This window comes from Pelodiscus sinensis, chromosome 11, assembly GCF_049634645.1.
Source record: "Pelodiscus sinensis isolate JC-2024 chromosome 11, ASM4963464v1, whole genome shotgun sequence".
Taxonomy (NCBI): Eukaryota; Metazoa; Chordata; order Testudines; family Trionychidae; genus Pelodiscus; species Pelodiscus sinensis.
This window is the reverse complement of record NC_134721.1, coordinates 20070411-20088513: the sequence shown is the minus strand read 5'-3', so window position 1 is coordinate 20088513 and position 18103 is coordinate 20070411. Positions and strand designations below refer to the sequence as shown.

The 18103-nt window shown below is 43.5% G+C and overlaps 1 protein-coding gene across 1 annotated transcript in view; it reads left to right on the top strand.

Annotated features, from left to right (window-relative positions):
* The window catches only part of PLXND1 (plexin D1), a 145410-nt gene that overhangs the window by 43589 nt on the left and 83718 nt on the right, over window positions 1–18103 (top strand). The window contains exons 3-8 of the mRNA XM_075938737.1: window positions 2592–2723; window positions 5715–5815; window positions 7306–7435; window positions 10005–10170; window positions 11597–11705; window positions 13649–13751. Of these exons, the coding sequence (XP_075794852.1) occupies window positions 2592–2723; window positions 5715–5815; window positions 7306–7435; window positions 10005–10170; window positions 11597–11705; window positions 13649–13751 (741 nt within the window). The remainder of the gene's footprint in view (window positions 1–2591; window positions 2724–5714; window positions 5816–7305; window positions 7436–10004; window positions 10171–11596; window positions 11706–13648; window positions 13752–18103) is intronic.

The window sequence follows — 18103 nt, the reverse complement described above, 5'->3', positions numbered from 1 at the left end:
TCCGCAAAAAGCACTGATTTCTTACACTAGGAAGTCAGTGTTTTTGCGGAAATTCAAGTGGCCAGTGTAGACAGCTGGCAAGTTTTTCCGGAAAAGCGGCTGATTTTCTGGAAAAACTGGACAGTCTAGACACAGCCTGCATGTGTAGCTGCTAAGTTTACAATGCAGTGTAAAAGTGTGGCAGAGCCTTGCACCCAACCTGGGGATACAGGGATTTTCGGCTGAGTCATCCTGATGTTAGGGGCAGGAACCCACTACACAGATGCAGAAGTGTTTTTACTGAATTGTTCAGAGATTAGACCAAGTTTGGTCTAGTCAGCTCCAATCCAAAAGCATAAGAGCTCCCCATACCTGTATCTGTACAAACCTTTTGCTCCCAAAATGTCTCTGTGTTGCTAACACCAGTGTAGATGCAATAGGGGAAGATCTAGACGGGCTAGATAGCTTGCTGTCCACTGGCATTATTACCACTTTGTCATCCAGTCCTACTCTGAGAGTTACACATTGGAAACGGTGATTGCAGCCTTGTTTACTGGTGGAGCTACGCCAGTGCATAGCACTCATTGGAATTTTTTAAGAGCAAAAAGGCTAGTGTGGCAGTGGGATGGACAGGGAGAGGTGTTTTCTGACGAAAAACACAAAGAACAGCCAAGCTTGTAGGGCAGATTCGACATTAGCTGGAAGAGAGGAAAGATGGTCTTGTGGGTAAGGCACCAAACAGGGAGTCAGGAGATCTGGATTAAGTTCCTATCTGTCGATTTCTTGTGTGACTTCAGGAAGTCATGAATCTTTCTTGGCCCCATTTGCAAAATGAAGATAAGAAACACCAAAGACGAGGAATATTATCTACAGTAAACTTCCGATAATCCGGCACCTTTGGGACCCAGGGGGTGCCGGATTATCAGATATGCCAGACTATCGGAAGGGGGAGCTATGAGGGGTCTGGGTGGGGGGGGGTGCCACCCCAGACCCCTCATAGCCCCCCCTTCCGATAGTCCGGCTCTGCCCCAAGCGTCCCTGATTCAGCTGCTGCTGAAACTGACCAGCAGCGGCTGAATCGGAGACGCCTGGGGCAGAGCAGCTGGAGTGCTGCCGGGTTGGTCGGGGTAACGCCAACCCTTGGCGCGGCGAGACCAACCAGGCAGCACCCAGCTGCTCTTGGGGACGCCTGGGGCAGAGCAGCTGGGGTGCTGCTGGGTTGGTCCCGCAGTGCCGCTCCATGGCGCTGCTGGATCAACCCGGCAGCACCCCAGCTGCTCTGCCTCAGGCGTCCCCAAGTCAGACATTGCTGATGCAGAGCTGCTCTGCCCCGGGCTTCCTGGAGTCAGCTCTTGGTCAATTTCAGCAGCGGCTGACTTGGGGATGCCTGGGGCAGAGCAGCTGGGGTGCTGCCGGGTTGATCCAGTAGCGCCGAGGAGCAGCGGTGAGGGACCATCCCAGCAGCACACCAGCTGCTCTGCCCCAAGCATCCCCAAGTCAGCCGCTGCTGGAATTGACCAAGAGCTGACTCCAGGAAGCCTGAGGCAGAGCAGCTCTGCCCCGGGCTTCCCGGAATCAGCCGCTGGTCAATTTCAGCAGCGGCTGAATCGGGGACGCCTGGGGTGCTGCCGGGTTGGTCCCGCAGCCCCCAGGGGCAGCTCTAGGGGATCTACCCTGCAGTGCCCCAGCTGCTCTGCCTCCGGCTTCCCCGATTCAGCCGCTGGTCAGTTTTAGCAGCGGCTGAATAGGGGAAGCTGGAGGCAGAGCAGCTCCAATGGTCCGGCTGCAGAGCACTTCCGGGTTCCTGATGGTGCCGGACCATCAGGAGTGCCGGACCGTCAGATGCCAGACCAATGGAGTTTTACTGTATTTAGTTAGCTCCTTGCAGGGTACGTTGCCTAGTACAATGGGGCCTTTGAATGCTGCTGTCATGCAAATAACACTTTTCTGAGCATAACTGTTTTAATAAAGATTTGGGAGTGAAATAGTTTTCCAATATGTTGGTGATACAGGTTGGACCTCCCTGGTCTGGCACCCTAGAGACCTGATTGGTCACGGATGAAGGATTTTGCTGGTCAATTCTGGCCCTCCTCCTGTCAGCCCCATTCCCTGCCCTGCTGCCCCACGGGCTTCCTAGCTCCCCCAGCAGCACAACTGGGTCACATGCCAGGCTTCCTGCCCCCCGTGACTCTTCTCCCACCCAGCTGGGCCCCACGCTGGCCTTTCCAGCTTCCCACCCCCCATAGCCAAGGTGAGCTGGACAGCCCAGCTGGGTTGCACGCATGCTGGGCTTCCCACCTCCCCTCCCCCAGCCAGCTGGGCTGTGCACCAGAATCCTGCCTCCATCATATTCGCCAGGCTTCCGGCCCTCAAACCCCCCGCAACACACCAGGACTCTCTGTGGTCTGAATAGGGGAATATCTGTGGTCCTGCCAGACCAGAGATGTTGCCAGACCAGAGAGTTCCAATTTATAGAGGTGAAACCTGTAATGATAATTGATTTGCCTACATGTTTGAAGTTTAATTTTGCTTCTGAGTTTATAAAAAGAGTGAGAAAAGCATCTCCCTCATAACAATGTTTCATCTTAACAAATGGTTCTTTCGCACTGTAGATTAATCTGAACAGTACCAAGGAGATTATTAGCAGGAAATCAGTTTCAGTGGCTTATGGGGAGCCTGTTCATCCCATCATGCAGTTTGATCCTTCAGATTCCAGCTACCTCTATCTCATGACATCATATCAGGTAGGACATCTGTTCTCTATACATTTGGCAAAGTGCATTCATTTGATATTTTCAGTCAGCACTCGTTTAGGAAACAGAGCAACAGAAATGTTCTTTTTAATACCAGTAATGCACATACTTGAAAAGATTCAGTGGTTGGCGCCAGTCAAGAATCATTTCAAAATTTAGATCAAGCCTTTTATTTTGGGTCTACAGTAGGGATATTAAAGACTAGTCAACTATCTGATAAGCATTTGCTTATCGGGTAGTCTTTTGACTAGTCGATATCCTCTCCCCCCACTGCCTCTATGAGACAGAGGCAGCAAAGGGGGGGAGGAAGGGGTACTTCAAAGTGGCAGTGCTGCACAGCTGTATGGCGCTGCCGCTTTGAAACCCCAAGGCGGCATTTCAGAGGGACTCCCCAGCTGATCCCAGGCTCCGTTTCACGAGGCATACTGGAGTGGTCGACAAAGGCTTCCCTTGTCAACCGCACCGCGTCCAGACCATCACGCTGTGCCGGATCAGCTAATTGTCAGCACAGCGTGGCGGCCATTATTTAAATCCCCACTTCTTTGACTATGCCAAGTAAACTACTTCACATGGCTCCGTCAACAGAGCCATGTAGTCTAGATGCACCCCAAATGTGGGGGTATTTGGATACGAAGGTTTGCATCAACCCATTTCTGAGACAAGATCCAGCTGCAAAATATAGTTCCAGAACTGAACTTTCCACAGCATCAAAGGGATTGGATGCATGATTCATGTCAGCTCCACTTTTAGTCGAAATGACTAAAAAGTTAACCAAAATTTTTCAAACCTCAGAATGATTATTTGGAGTTTATGGCCAGGGTTTACATTGGTTCCTGTTATCTCAACTAGTTCACCCATTTCTGTGCAAATAAAATTGAAAGCTACAGCAAAATATGCCTTACGCAAGACAAAGCTGGCAAAAATAAGTATATCTTGATTGTTAACTGAAAGTTGAATAAAATTGTACTAGAAACGATGGAAATATTTTTAAAGGGCTACTGAAGAAAAGGGTTTGCCTGTTGTAACTGGCCCTCGTGGCAGGTTTCACTGTACCTAAAAATTCACACCCTGTAACTCATAGGCCAGCACTTTCCAGCATGGTAGGCTTTCTTTTTGGAGAGGCCTGAAAATTCCACAGCAGGAAGAAACAAATGGTTTCTCTTAGCCTTCTATTAAATGAACAGCTGAGGAGGAATAGAGTTCACATTTTGCTCCAAGCCCTGGTGGTCTGTCCTGAATTACATTTTAATTTGTTGAAACAGATGCTCAACCACTAATTTTATATGTTGTATTTATATTTTCCAGCTATAATTCCCTGCAGTTCAGCCATTATCGTGTCACAGAACTCTCCCAGGGTGCCTGTCTAGCTAATATCTCATACCTTTTAGATGCCTCACAAACACTTTGGAGCACAACAAGATACCTGCTGTGAACCTTATCCTGGGCTGACTAAAACCCCATGTGCAGTACTTCAGTTCAAATAGCATGGCTCTTTCCTTTAAATTAGGCCTGATCAATTCCTTTTGCCAGTGGAATTCACATTTTGGGAATCTTGACAAGCATGTGTGGAAGCTGTGCACAACATGTGTTTGAGAGAAACTGGACCAGGTGTCTGATTGTTTGAGATGCTGCTGAATGCCTTATGGGAACAGATGGCTCTCAGCACCTTGCATTGTCAAACTCCAAATTATCTAGTTCCTCGCAGTCCTCTTTTTCAAATGTTTTGAAATCTAGGAAAAGAAGCATACGAATGACTGCATTCTCCCCCTCCAAGTGGTTCTTACAATGGATGTTAAGGAGCGGGTATTTGACTAATAGTGTAGTTGATACAAATTGTATCGCCTACACGATTAGTCGATAAGGAGAGGCAATGAGTAGAGCTGTAGCGGGAGTAGCTCCCAGAATCAATGTGAGCCAGGACTGAGCAGTCTCAGCTCACATCAGCTTCAGAACCACTGCAGCTCTGCCTCTTAAACGTAGTAAGAGCCACCTGGCTTTTTTACTACATTTAAAAGTTAGAGCTGCAGCGGTCCTGGAGCCAGCATGATCCGGGACTGCTTGGTCCCAGCTTATGCCAGGTCCAGCAGCCTCTGTTTGTGGCAGCCTGGGCTGGCTGCAGGCAGAGGCTGCTCTGGAAGCAGACCCTGTCAATGGCCAGCTGGGGCCACCTCAAACAGGGGCTGCTGATGGAGGCAGCAGCAGGGGGTGAGAGAGCAGGTGGCACCACGGAGACGGTGCTGGGGGGAACCAGCTTTTAAGCCACCTCCCCCCAGCACTGTCTCCTGTTCCCCCTACCCCTCCATGCTGCCTCTGATACCTAAGTTTATCGGGTAGTTGAGTCAAGTACTCAACTACTCTTCCCTCCCCCCTTGCTGCCTCTTTATCAGCCTAAGCTTATCGGGTAGTTAAGGAAGTCACCACAGATACTGCTGAATTACTTGCTATTCCAGGAATCATATGTCCCTACACATGAATGATTTTGTATTCCTAGGTAAATTCTGATCACTTCATAAATAGACAGACATTGTTCATCCCTTTCTAGAAGGGGTCTGGCAAGTATGAAATCTTGAGATTCCCATGACCCAAATAATGTGCAATGCAATAGTGAAAAAACTGGTCCCATCTAAACCATCATAGGAGTTTATAATGTATTTTATAATGTTACTGACCTTGTCTTGCAGCTATGTCGAAGATGCTGGCTTATAAGAAACAGAGACAGATAATCTTCTGTTCGTACATAGTGCTCCCATTACTCACAGAACCATAAGTTGGAGTGATGGAAAAGTGTAACCCATGTCCCTGCCAGGACAGGATTGTTGCCCCTTATTACATTTCCTAATACATTATCTAATCTACTGTGCACATGCTTCACCACGTGAATCTCATGAATGCCTCATTAGTGTCAACAAGAAGTTTCCTTTCCATTGTTAAAAAGTGATGTCTTGGGAATGACAGTGACCTTGGACTTTGCTTGTTGCATAGATGACCCGCGTGAAAGTGGCTGCCTGTGACCAGTATGCAACATGTACGGAGTGTCTGGCTGCAGCTGATGCTTATTGTGGATGGTGCACAATGGAGACCAGGTAGAACTTCTTGTATTTTCTTTCGAGTGATTGTCTTTAGACCTCTTGCTCAGAGTTTCAGCAGATTGCTGGTTTGCTGCACAGCTATGCTTGCTTACAACCTTTGCCTGATTTTTACTATATAGAGGACAATCCTTTTAAGGATGTCTCAGCCCAGTTTCAAGCTCTGGGAGTGTACTTTTTTGCTTACACTTAATTGCATCTGCATTTTAATGCCTGCAGCTAATTGTGAATGCAAAGAAGAAGTGTTAGTCATCTAATCATTTGATTGAGAGCGCAAACAGCTAGTTAGAAAGCTCAGTCCCATCATTGGCAGCTGCAGTTACTTGTGGGAAAATTCAATATATATCCAGAAGCTAAGGATGTTAAGAGATGGATAATTGACTAATCGTATAGTCAACACAGTTCGTATTGACCACACGATTAATTGATAAGGGAAGGTGCTCTGTCCCAGCTCACACTGGTCCAGGAGCTACCCCCTCAGCAGCTCGGCAGTTTAAATGTAGAAGGAGCTGGGTGTGCATGCAGCCTGGCTCCTCCTACCTTTAAACTGCAGAGTTTCAGCGGGGTTAGGTCCCAGACCAGCATGAGCCAAGACAGAGCCAGGACCGCTGTGGCTCTGCATTTTAAAGGTAGTAAAAGCTGCCCAAGTCTTACAACATTTAAAATGCAGAGCTGCAGTGGGGGTAGCTCCTGGGACCATTGTGGCACTGCCTTTTAAATATAGTAAGAGCCCAGGTGGCTGCGGGCAGGCGCTGCTTCACGACGGCAGCCCCTGTCCGCAGGGGAGCCCAGCTTCTGGCAGGGAACCCCCAAGGATAAAGGCTGCTGTTAGAGCAGCCTCTGCCTGCTGCAAGCTTCAGCCTGCCTTGGGCAGAGGCTGCTTTGCATTTTAATTACCTCTGATAGAGGCAGTGTGGGGGAGGCGACAGATATCACCATGGCAACAGTACTGGGGGAAACAGGTTTTTAAACTGGCTCCACTCCAGCACCAGCTCCTGTCCCTCCGCCCCTCCTTTGCTGCCTCTGTATCAGAGGCAGCAAGGTGGGGGGAAGCAAGCAGTAGAGTACGCAACTCGACTACCCGATAAGCTTAGGCTTATTGGGTAGTCAAGTACTCAACTACATGCTTACATCCCTACCAGAAATTAGCTGCAAAATTAGGCCCTGACTTTACAAATCAGGTCCAGGATTTTTGACCAAACACACTAGTACAGCTATATTTGTCTTGCTTTGCATTCAGTCATTGTGGGAGAATCTTTTCCCATCACACACACACATTGCCCATTGATGCCAGTAGGAGTGGTGTGTTGATAATGCGAGGACACTACCTATTAACTCTAGCAGTCACACAATTGACTGAAACACAGAAGTTGGAGAAATGAGAGGAAGTGTCCAGATTTCTACAGGCCCTTTTTCATAATTATTACAACAGTTATATCAGTACTTAATAGGCATCCCACCCTAAGTTGTGCTTCTGTTTGTTTCAGGTGTTCTCTGGAGCATGAGTGTGTTAATTCCACTCAGCCAAATTTCTGGACGAGTGCAAGTGAGGGAGTGCAGCAGTGTCCTTCAATGACAGTCCTGCCATCAGAAATTAATATTGATGCTGACAACAAGGTACATCTAATATTGATACAGGTTAATAATGTGCTGTAAGCCTGTGGTCACCATCTGCTCTTGGTGCCCACATATGACATTACTCTAGCTAGCACAATGGTTCCAAACATTTTGGTGGGCAACAATACCAGTTTGCCAGACTTCCATTTAATATGTGCTAGCTGGTACCAGCTACTGTTCACTGCCTCCCATTGAGTGGTGAAACTGGTCATTGGAGTATCCCAAGCCCCATTGTGTCTTTCAGAGCAGTGGCAAAATTTTCAAAAGCACATTTTCAAAAGTGACATAGGCACTAAGGATCTCTAATTCTCATTAAAAATCATTAGGACTTGGACTCCAAAATGCTTTATATCACTTTGGAAAATGGGACTTAGTCTCCTAAGTTACTTAATGCTTTTGAAAATGTTATGCTTGGTTTAAAAAAAAATGGGAAAAACAATATTGAAAAAAAAATTGAGGTTGTTCCCTTTTCTGGGGTTCTAAACTAACTCATCTGTTTTTTATGAATTGCTTTATGATTATTCTAACCACATTTATATCAAATTCAACTATTTTTGAAATTTTTATTAAAATTTGTTTCAAAAACAATTTTCTGGTAAATGAAAAAAAAAGTTAAAATTTTGATAGTCTTTTTTTTTTTTTAAAGCTTTGGTTTTTTTAAAAAAAGGGGAATTTTCCCACAAAAAAGCCCCTCTTTTTCATGCAAAAGATTTCGATAGGCTCCAGTCTTTTGGAATGAGCTATTGACTGGGAATCAGGCAAGAAAATGGACTAGCGCCTAGCTATTGAGATGGTTAGAGGGAACCCAGCGTACCAGTTCTCAAAACCTCAAACGTCACATTTGTTACTGCTTCTCAGTGGCTGAAAACAGCTGCATTAGAGGGTCATTGACTATGTAGTTAGTTTTCATCACAATATTGAACCGGCATTAAACTTGCATTTTAATTAAGCTCAGAAATCATTCAGAGGCTCAGTGTTTGATGCATCTCTGAACTTCCCAGGGTCTGTGTCTGGCAGAGCTGGGAGCCACAGTCCAAGCCACAAAGCCACAAAAGACTCTCATTTGGCTCTTCTGAGGCAGAGGCTTAGGGCCAGATCATCTGCTAGCATAACCCTAATGGACTGTGCCATGGAGTCACAACTGCAGAGAACTTAGCCTTTGAGATTTCATTTTAAGATAATCTACCAAAGAAAAGCCCACACCTCAAAAACTTCAGTTCCTGCAGCTCTTTTGGCAAAAAGTTTCATTACAGAAAATAAACCACAAAAAGTACATTGAAGTTCCTTCTGGAGGCTTGCAGAGCAATATTTTCTCCACAAAGCATCAATCACCCTTCAACCAGAATGGACTTTTTAATTTACACTTCCATAAATTAGAGCAACTACTTGTCACCCTTCCCTTAGGCTCCTGAAAAGGACTCCTCTCTCCCAGGTGGGGTGGAGAGAATCAGGATCACATGAACTCCTCACAGGGGCAAAAGGGTCTTCTCACTGTGTAATAAAACTAGTCATTGGCCTGAAGGTTGGATACAGTCTCAAATTTCCCCAAAGTTCAAGAATCTCAGATCCAAAATCCTGGTTTGTATGCCTCTCCTCTGTTGTTTCATGGGCATAATCCCACCCTGATATTGTTTGAGGTTCCACAAGGAGTTTCTGCTGCAAAGGGAAGAGGTGTGCTCTAGGGCTGTGGCGGTAACAATATGTTTACCCCGTTAGCCAATTAAATAGGATTTTACATCCCTAATGTGCTCCAAGATGAGAAGGTGAATAGAATCAGTAAGTGGTTAGGGTGGAGTGAACTAGGGGTGCATTCTACACTGCACCGTTATTCCAGAATAACTACACCTTATTCCAGAAAAACAATACTAGCATTCACACAGCAATTGCATTATTTCGAAAAAAAATAAAATAATTGAGGGGTTTTTCTGACGTTGGTAAACCTCATTCCACGAGGAATAACGTCTCTTCCAAAAAAGCTGTTTCAGAAGACGGTGTGTGCGGACACTTCCGCTGCTGCTTTATCGAAATAGCTCCTCCCTAGTGCATCTAAATTGAAATAGTGTGTCAACATTAGGGGAGCCTGCCTCTGACTAATTTTGAGGCTTCCCTGTAGTGTGGATGCGCTATTTTAAAATAAACTTGCAGTGTAGACATACCCTAGGTGGCACACTTTGGTTGGAAGGAAGCAGTTTAGAGTTATGTAGAGGGGTACCTACCTTAGCATTGTGTTTGGATGATCAGTTGAATAAAGCACATGGCTAGTTCTGAGTGTCACACTATAAACATATTCTATATATTTACTAACAGAAACAATGAAACTCTATAGTGACAAAGGAATAGCAATTTCTTGTACACATTTTTTTTTTAGCAGTTAATATATATATATATATATATATATATATATATATATATATATATATATATATATATATATATATATATATATATAAACAAATCATCTGTCAGTGGACATGTTTGCTGAGCTGGTTAGTTTATATGCTTTAATCCCTTTGTCCAACTCTGTAAATCACTTTCCATAGCAATAATTATTTTTTTGTCCACATTTAAGGCCATAATCATGCAAATAAATGGGAACATCCCGAGTCTTGGTGGAATGGCGATATCTTGTGATTATGGAAATATCTACACTGTCGCCAGAATTCTCACAGATTATAAGATTATTTATTGTGAGTTTCTTCCAAGAGAGAAATATCCCACATTCCCACCCAATCAAGGTATGTAATGGAAAATATCCTCAACACATTCCAAAATCTTTTTTATGGAATTTATTTCCTTAATTATTGTATTGATTCTGGGGTTACAGGTCAGTTTTTTGCAAATAATTACATTTATAGAAAGCATTAGACAAAAGGAAAGCAGAACAGCTTCTCTAGTATATGAAGTGTCACATTATCCTTGCTGCTGAAATATCCTGAAATCTTTTTACCATCCTAACATGAGTTGTCAATCGATAACTAGTTCAGGTATGTAACTTATTGGGTCTTGTTTATGTTACCTGGATAAAATTTGAATTTTAAATTTTCTTTTTTTAAGTACTGAAATCTACAGGTTTAAGCTGTTTACAAATTGTTATTTTTAATCATTACTATTTTACTTTCCTTCCAAATATACATTTAAGAAAAAAAAACCAAAGAAAATGTGAAGTGTAGTCTGAGATGCCATCTGCATGCTTCTCATTCCAAAAGACTGGCAGAAATTTCAAACCTGTTTGCAAACTTTGAATGCTCTAAAACTGGATGTTCAGCATGAGATACCAGGGACCTGACATTCATAGATGCTGCACATCTGCAGTTCTACCCGAAGTCAGTGGGAGGTGGTCACCAACACCTTTGGAAATTGGGCCCAGGTCATTTCATGTTGGGTACCCAAACAGTGAGGCATCTAGAATCTGTAGCTAGTTTTGAAATTTTTGAGCTAAACATTCTAGACTTCAAGAGTAGATTTTCACAAGTCTTCAGGATTGGTCTAACTGCTCCACTGAAGTTAATAGGGTTTAATCATTGACTTGAGTGGGAGAAGAGTTAGGCCAACATTCTGAGCATAGTTGAAAATCCCACTGTTATCAGGCTGTTTTAAAAGATGATGTTGATGGTCTCCTCCACTATAGGAAAAATAGTAGTGATTGAACTGCTTTGTATTGTTGTTCATGGTAATGTCCAAGGCCACTTCTGGAAATGTATCTTTTAATTTATTATGCAATTCTTGGAAGAAGCTTTGATTCACATCCCAGGTGGGTTTATCATAAGATTTCAAAAAATTAAGCGATTAGAATATAGCATGAGAAATGTATTGATCAGATATTGGTAGACAAAAAAGTGATTTTTCACCATTCTTTGTTGGTTTGTTCTCTCTGAGAAAATGCATGGGATTTTAAAACATATTGACTAACCTGACTTTAAAATGCCACTTAGCATAGACAAAGACACTAATTAATTTTGTGGACTAGTCTAGAGATTTAAAGTCAGTGAGGCTAAATAAGGAGGGACACATGAATTCTGTGAGGCAACCCAGAGGAAACCCCAGAGAAAAACATTAAGCAGCTGGGATATTGTTTACTCAGAAGTTTGTCTTGCCCTCTAAGATTGAGCAAAAAATAGAAACTCTCTCGTGATCCAATATTCTTTGGCTTGCTTGTTTCAGACCATGTGATTGTTCAAACTGCAGTACAAGTCAACGGCAAAAATATTGTCCAGGCCAATTTCACCATTTATGATTGCAAAAGAACTGGAAATATTTACCCAAAGACAGCGTAAGTGATCTCACCTTCCATAAATTACAGAAACCAAAGCAGTTTTGGGGGAGGACAGAGTTTGGGGGAGATAGCAGGGTGTTGACAAACAGTAGATTTGCTCTGCTGTGTCTCACTTTAGAATCTGATGCCAATTATTTGTTCCAGGGAATGGATGTAAATTGAGCAATTGAAAATGGTGTATGTGCATCGTTTGATTGTGCTTGCTTGGGGGGCTGGGTGGGGGGAAGAGTTAACTGAGCAGGAACAGCTCTCCCTGCCAGTGGGACTGTTTGAGTCCTGGGCAGGATTTGGCACGAATGAGGATGACGATTGCCAGGGATTTATACAGGAAGGTCCTAGCAGCCTCTCAAGCCATCTGGACATTCTGATGGAGCCTGGCTTATCTTTTTTTAACATAAACAATATTTTTATTTGAAAGTTTTTTGTGTTAACCCCTAAGGTGCTGGCTAATCTCCAGTTCTTTAGTACTCCTAAAATAATCTGTGCATCTAATGTGTTGGTCTGTCTATTGCATTTTATCTAATCTCTAGTATTTATAGAGAATCCATCATAGTATCAGGGGACCTTGGAAGTGTCATACCTTGGGGACTAGACCGCTTCCAAGGGTGTCATGGAGACATCTAAAGGCTGCTATGCAAAGGAGAGGGAGGGCCTCTGGATGCAGGGAGGTGAGGACAGATCTATATTCAGGCCTTTAGATTCCCAAAGAGCCCTGTCATCATGCTCTCCCCTTAAGAAACCAGCCCATCTCGTAGCTGACTTCATGACATATTCCACTGCCAGTTTCTGACCACTTCCTCAAGCTAGAAACCAGTGAGGTCTGAGGGGGAGTTGCAGTAGGAGGTGAGGCTCGGAACTGTCTTGGAGGCAGTGATAATGGCCCAGCAGCATGTGGCTGTGGGCCATTGGATGAGGCAGGACTTCAGTAGTTGTGGGAGGTTCCAGAAAAGGACTAAGAAAGTGGGAGGAACCTCATTGGGGAGAGAGAGAGTTAGGAGCAGGGAGCCAGGCAGCTGTCAGGCTAGAGGGAGAAAGGATTAAAGAGAAGCCAAATATAGTTGGCTCTCACCTCTCTTCTGAAAATCTTCAGGCTGAGTATGTTTGTCTTCTGGTTCTGAGCAGGGGCGGATATAGGGCAGGGCGAACAGGGCGGCCGCCCCGGGCCCCGCGCTTCAGAAAGCCCTGCGCATGCGCCGTGGCAAAGGGGGGGCCCCGCGGAATTATGCTGCCCGGGGCCCCGCAAAACGGTCATCTGCCCCTGGTTCTGAGTGTTACACAACGGAAGCAACCGGACAAATAATCCATGCATTTGACATGCTGAGTCCTACCCCCTACACTGTCAGGATGGATATAATGGGACTGTGATGCTGGCTTCAATCCATGGAACTCTATGCACGCTTACAGGGTATGATGATGTAACCCAATGTCCCCGTCAGTACAGGATTCCACAGCTCCTACACAAAGCCATTGAAAAAGCCACCAGAATAAGTTAGCGTCATCTGACTTCATGGGAAAATGTACAGGGATATGCAACGGCATATTTTAAAAAATGGGAGAGGAGCTCAAAGACTCACAGGCTGACTAAAAGTCAATCTGTGGTCTAGAAGCATCGTCTGTGTGAGCCAGGGTGAGCTATGAATGGAGCCAACACTTTTATCTGCTAGTGGTGAGGTCATTCTCCACACAAGGTCAACCTGAGGCAGTCAGGGAAGCAGCCTTGATGGCATTTGGGCCTTAGCATAGCCCTTACAATGAAAGGAGGGAGAGCATGATCAGAGCCTTTTCTAAACGGATTTGTTCTGGGCACCACAAAAGAAAGAATACAGTGTCTATGCGTATGTGAAGAACTAAAATCTGACACTGATGTTTGGCTCTGTGGAGGGTGCTGAAATCTGCACACCTTTTAAAAATTAATTGTGCCTACTTTTTATTTATTTCAGATGTACCAGCTGCCTCTCTACCAAATGGAAGTGTTATTGGTGCACTAAGAAATACATGTGTACCTCCAATGACTCTAATTGTGAGGACTCGATAAAGATGAATGTAAGGCACATTGGGGTTTGTTATGTCACATGATTTTATAGATTGCTGCATTGTTGTTGTTATTTTCTGCCTTTTCCTGGAGCAATTTCCCATGTTGACCAGATGCCATTGGGTTTTAGAATATTTTACTGACTATATTTGGGGTCAACTGGGGGACAGTCTCACAACAGCCTAGTACTCAAGAGACTGAGGCTCTGTTCCTGGGTCTGTCACTGACTTCTGTTGCCTTCAGAAGGACTCTTCTTCACTCTATGCATCAGTTTCCCCATATGTAAAATGAAGCTAACGTTCCTGCACTTTTTAACAAGCTTTGAGATTTGTCAATAAAAAGCTGAGTGTAGGGGCACAGGATATTAATAAGGTCACGGGTTCTGAAAATGCTTCTGTTTGGATGAGTAAAGGGATTCGAGATGGGACACAAAGCCTATCATTGTCTGAATCTCTCTCCAGTTAGCAGCAAGAATACCTAGCATTTGTGCAGCACTGATTAACACCCCTGTGAAGTAGATAAGTAAGGCTAAGATGGTGAAGTGAGTTACCCAAGAGCACACAGAGAGCTTGTAGCAGAGGTGGGATTAAACCGAGCAGTTACTAGTTGCTATATGTGTGCTTGATTATGTGGCATTTCCAGATAGTCACTTGAATGTCGTTACTTTGAGGGCAGGTTTACACTCTGGGGCAAAGCTGACCGAATGTAAGCAACTCTGGAGATGTTAAATACCATAGCTGGTGTTGACGTACCTTAGGTCAAGTTACCACCTTCTTCTTCTTGTTCTGGTGGAGTACTGGAGTCAACAAGAGAGTGATTGGCGGTCAATTTAGCAGGTCTTTACTAAAGGATCCCCTGGATCCTTTTAACGGCAGTTTCAGCAATAGACCTAAAAAGTGTATTGAAATAGAGTCTAGTCTACACTCTCCATTCTGGAAGTGGTCTCTAGATTGAAGAGGAGGCATTGCGGGAGAAGCTTAAACTGAGCCGTACCTGTTCTATAGCTAAATAAAGAACTTCAGTTGTCAGGGTGGCCAGTCCAAGCACTTTCATCTGTTATTTTCCGGATTTATTGCCATTGACACTGGTATATGTGTCTGTGTATCTCATAACAAGAGTAAAGAATTGTTCATGTGTGGGGTTCTTTCAATATATGTGTTGAGTTGTCCTAGTTATTTCAGCAAGCTATTTCCCTTGATCCTTTATTACCATTCAAACTAGATCAATGCTTTAATTTCCACACAGTTTGAGATGCCTGAATTTAAGTAATAAAATAAATGTAGCAATACCTTACAATTCATTTAGCTTTTACTAGGCTATTGTGGTACATTAATGAAATGGCAGTTAACTTGCTAAAGCACGTCTGGGTGAGTGCAGAAAATCGCCTTTATCCAAATTACAGCTCCTAATAACAAGCATAGTCAAACTTCTGAAATTTAGAACTGAAGTTAATTTAAATAAAATTGGCCTTTAGCAATCAATTTATTGGCCCTCAAAGCCAAGCTTTTACATTTTAAATTGAACAGTTCTTTGGCACAAATACTCTGGGCCTCTTTCAAACTCGTTCAGACAGCGATTCCCTTTGCTTGTTACCTTTATACAAGGACCTTGGCCATGTATTAGACTTTCCATTCTTTTCTTCCAGACTTGACCTCCGACATCTAATTGCTTTCCATTCATGTCCCTCCATACCCTGCTTCCCTTTGTGGAAGTCTCTGGAACTCATGTAATTCATCAAAGAAAGGCAGATATGACTGATACATTGCAACATTATCCTATACAGTTCTTTCCATATAAAAACAGTGTGAAAGGCCTCATGCAACTGTTGAGTCACTGCCAGTCAAATTGTTCTTTTGAGAATAATTTTCATTGCAGATTTACCCTTCTTCTCTGCTTGTGACTCAACTGTGAACAGATTTTGATTTTTCAAAATCTCTAAGCAGTTAGTGATTATTAAACGAACAGTATAATTCTGCAGCCCTTGCTTTGTTCAGGACTTGTTCAATTTGGGCCAAATTCTTAAAAGTTCTCAGCACCTAACATACTGAGCTCTTTTGAAAATCTGACCCTTTGACTCTTTGCTATTCTGCATGGCGTGGTCAACTCAATCATGTGATGTTGTTGCTTATCTGTGACTGAATGAGTAGAGTACTGCAAATACACAAGCATCTACTTCATGTCCCCGACCATTTTTGCAGATTGCAGATTGGATGTAGATACAAATTATGTATCTGCTCAGGGCTCTATGGATAAGAGATTTCTGAAAATGAAAATAAATAAATGCAAACAACTTAGGTCAGTTATGTTAGCAAACCTTATGTTGCTCAAGGATGTGAAAAAACCACACCCCTGAGTGACATAAGATTCACCAGCATAAGTGGCAGCGTACACAGTATAGTGTTGACAAGAGAACTTCTCCTGTTCTTTGGGGGTGTTTTAATTGAGCAGTTACATGAGTGATCATACAGCGGTGCAGCTGAAAGGTCTCTAGTGTAGACCTAGCCTTATTCTTGCTCATGTATTTCTAGGTAAGTGTGTCATGTCCTCCGTTAGTGGCTGATCTACATATATTATCAATTTTCTACTGTGACCAGCCAGCAGAGTTACTCCTGCAGCTCAAGCAGTAGGGTCTTTGCTGAAGGCGCTACAGTAGTTTCTTTTCCCACGGGTGATAAGAGTGAAGTTCATTACATTCATGATTATTCTTCTTTCCATGTGAATGCAGGTATTTGAACAAATAGTGAACCTCCAAATATACATGTGAACAAAAACCTCACAACCAAAGGCATTCAAGCATCTGGCACAATTGAGTTCTTGATGCATATATCAAATTAATTCAGCTACCCAAACCAACTGATATTCTACTTTTCTTTTAAAAAATATCAGAAATCTTTTCTTAGAATAACTAGGTTAAAATTAGAACGGCCAGTATGCTCCTGGGAGCATTTGTGCACAGACAGGGAGGGACTGAAGACATTTAACCCAACAAAGTCTTTTCCATTTCTGATTTCCGTGGGTCAGATCTTGAAACTCTTGTCCAGTTTTAACCACTAAGAGTTGTGCCTGAGCAAGGACTGTAAATTAGACTGTCACTGCAGGGATGGGCTCTTTAGAAATAATATACACACACAGACAACATGTGATTCTAAAATTAACCCTTAGTCAGGGATCAATAGAATGTCTCTCCTCCCAATAAGAGATGCAACTCAGTTCCAAAATAATGAAACTTTTACATTGTGTTCACAATCTTGCTTATATTAGCACATAGTCACATACCATGTCCCACAGAATGTATCCTGGGGTTACTATGAATGAAAATCTTATATGGTCACAAAAAGAATCCAGAGATAAGCTAAATTGGATGAATATTCATAGAATCATAGGCTTGGAAGAGACTCCAGGAGGTCAGAGTACAACCCCCTGCTAAAAGCAGGACCAATCCCTGAGCCTGTCTCCCATTCACAGGCAAATTCTCTTCTGTGGGCCACATTCTGTTCCCAGTGCATCCAGAGCCATTCTGTGAAGGAAATCATGACTTCAGTGGACTTACTCCTCCAGATTCACATTGCCTTGATGAGAACTAGAGCAGAATTCAAACCTGTATCTTCACAAAGCCTGAATTGTACAGCTCTGAATGCATGGAGGAGAGAAGCACAAAGCCCCAGTCTCATGCCCCTACCGTGTTTCTCCAAGGAAAAAAAACATTCACAGGGCATGTTACACCTACTGCCTAATGGTTTTGCTTTTGCTCCTCTAGGGAAAGTATAGCAGTCTCAGTGACCTCTTCACCATAGCCTCACCTCACAGCTTTTTAGCCTCTAGAATCCTTGGACTGTCAAAGGAACAAACTGTCTGAGTATTAAATTTATCAGATGAGCTCAATGCTGCCAAAGGCAATTGCCTCCAAAAGGGCTCAGTGAGGTGGATCCTGAGGTCCTGCTAGAGGCAAAACTCTCTCTTGAGTCAATGGGAGATTTACCTCAGTAGGGACAGAATAAAAGCTGAGTAAACCTGAGGATTTATCTCCAGATTTGAATGCATCTGAAAATCACTGAATCTCTTGAGTTCACAGCTGTTACCTACTGAAAAATTTAGAGCAAATTTTCGAATGATGCTTCAGGGATATGAATTTAGTTTTAATTAAGGGAGAAATTATCAGATAAAAAGCATGTGCCAAAGTATACCCACATGTCAGTGCACAATTGCACATGAATATCAGGGCTCTTGCATGCACACAAATGCCCTTTTGCACACACTGCTATCTGATTTTGTTTGCCTAGCTACAGTAATTGTGCGTGCAAATAAAAACATGCACTGTGCTTTCTTTTTTTCCCATTGGCTCATAATACTGATTAATCATGGA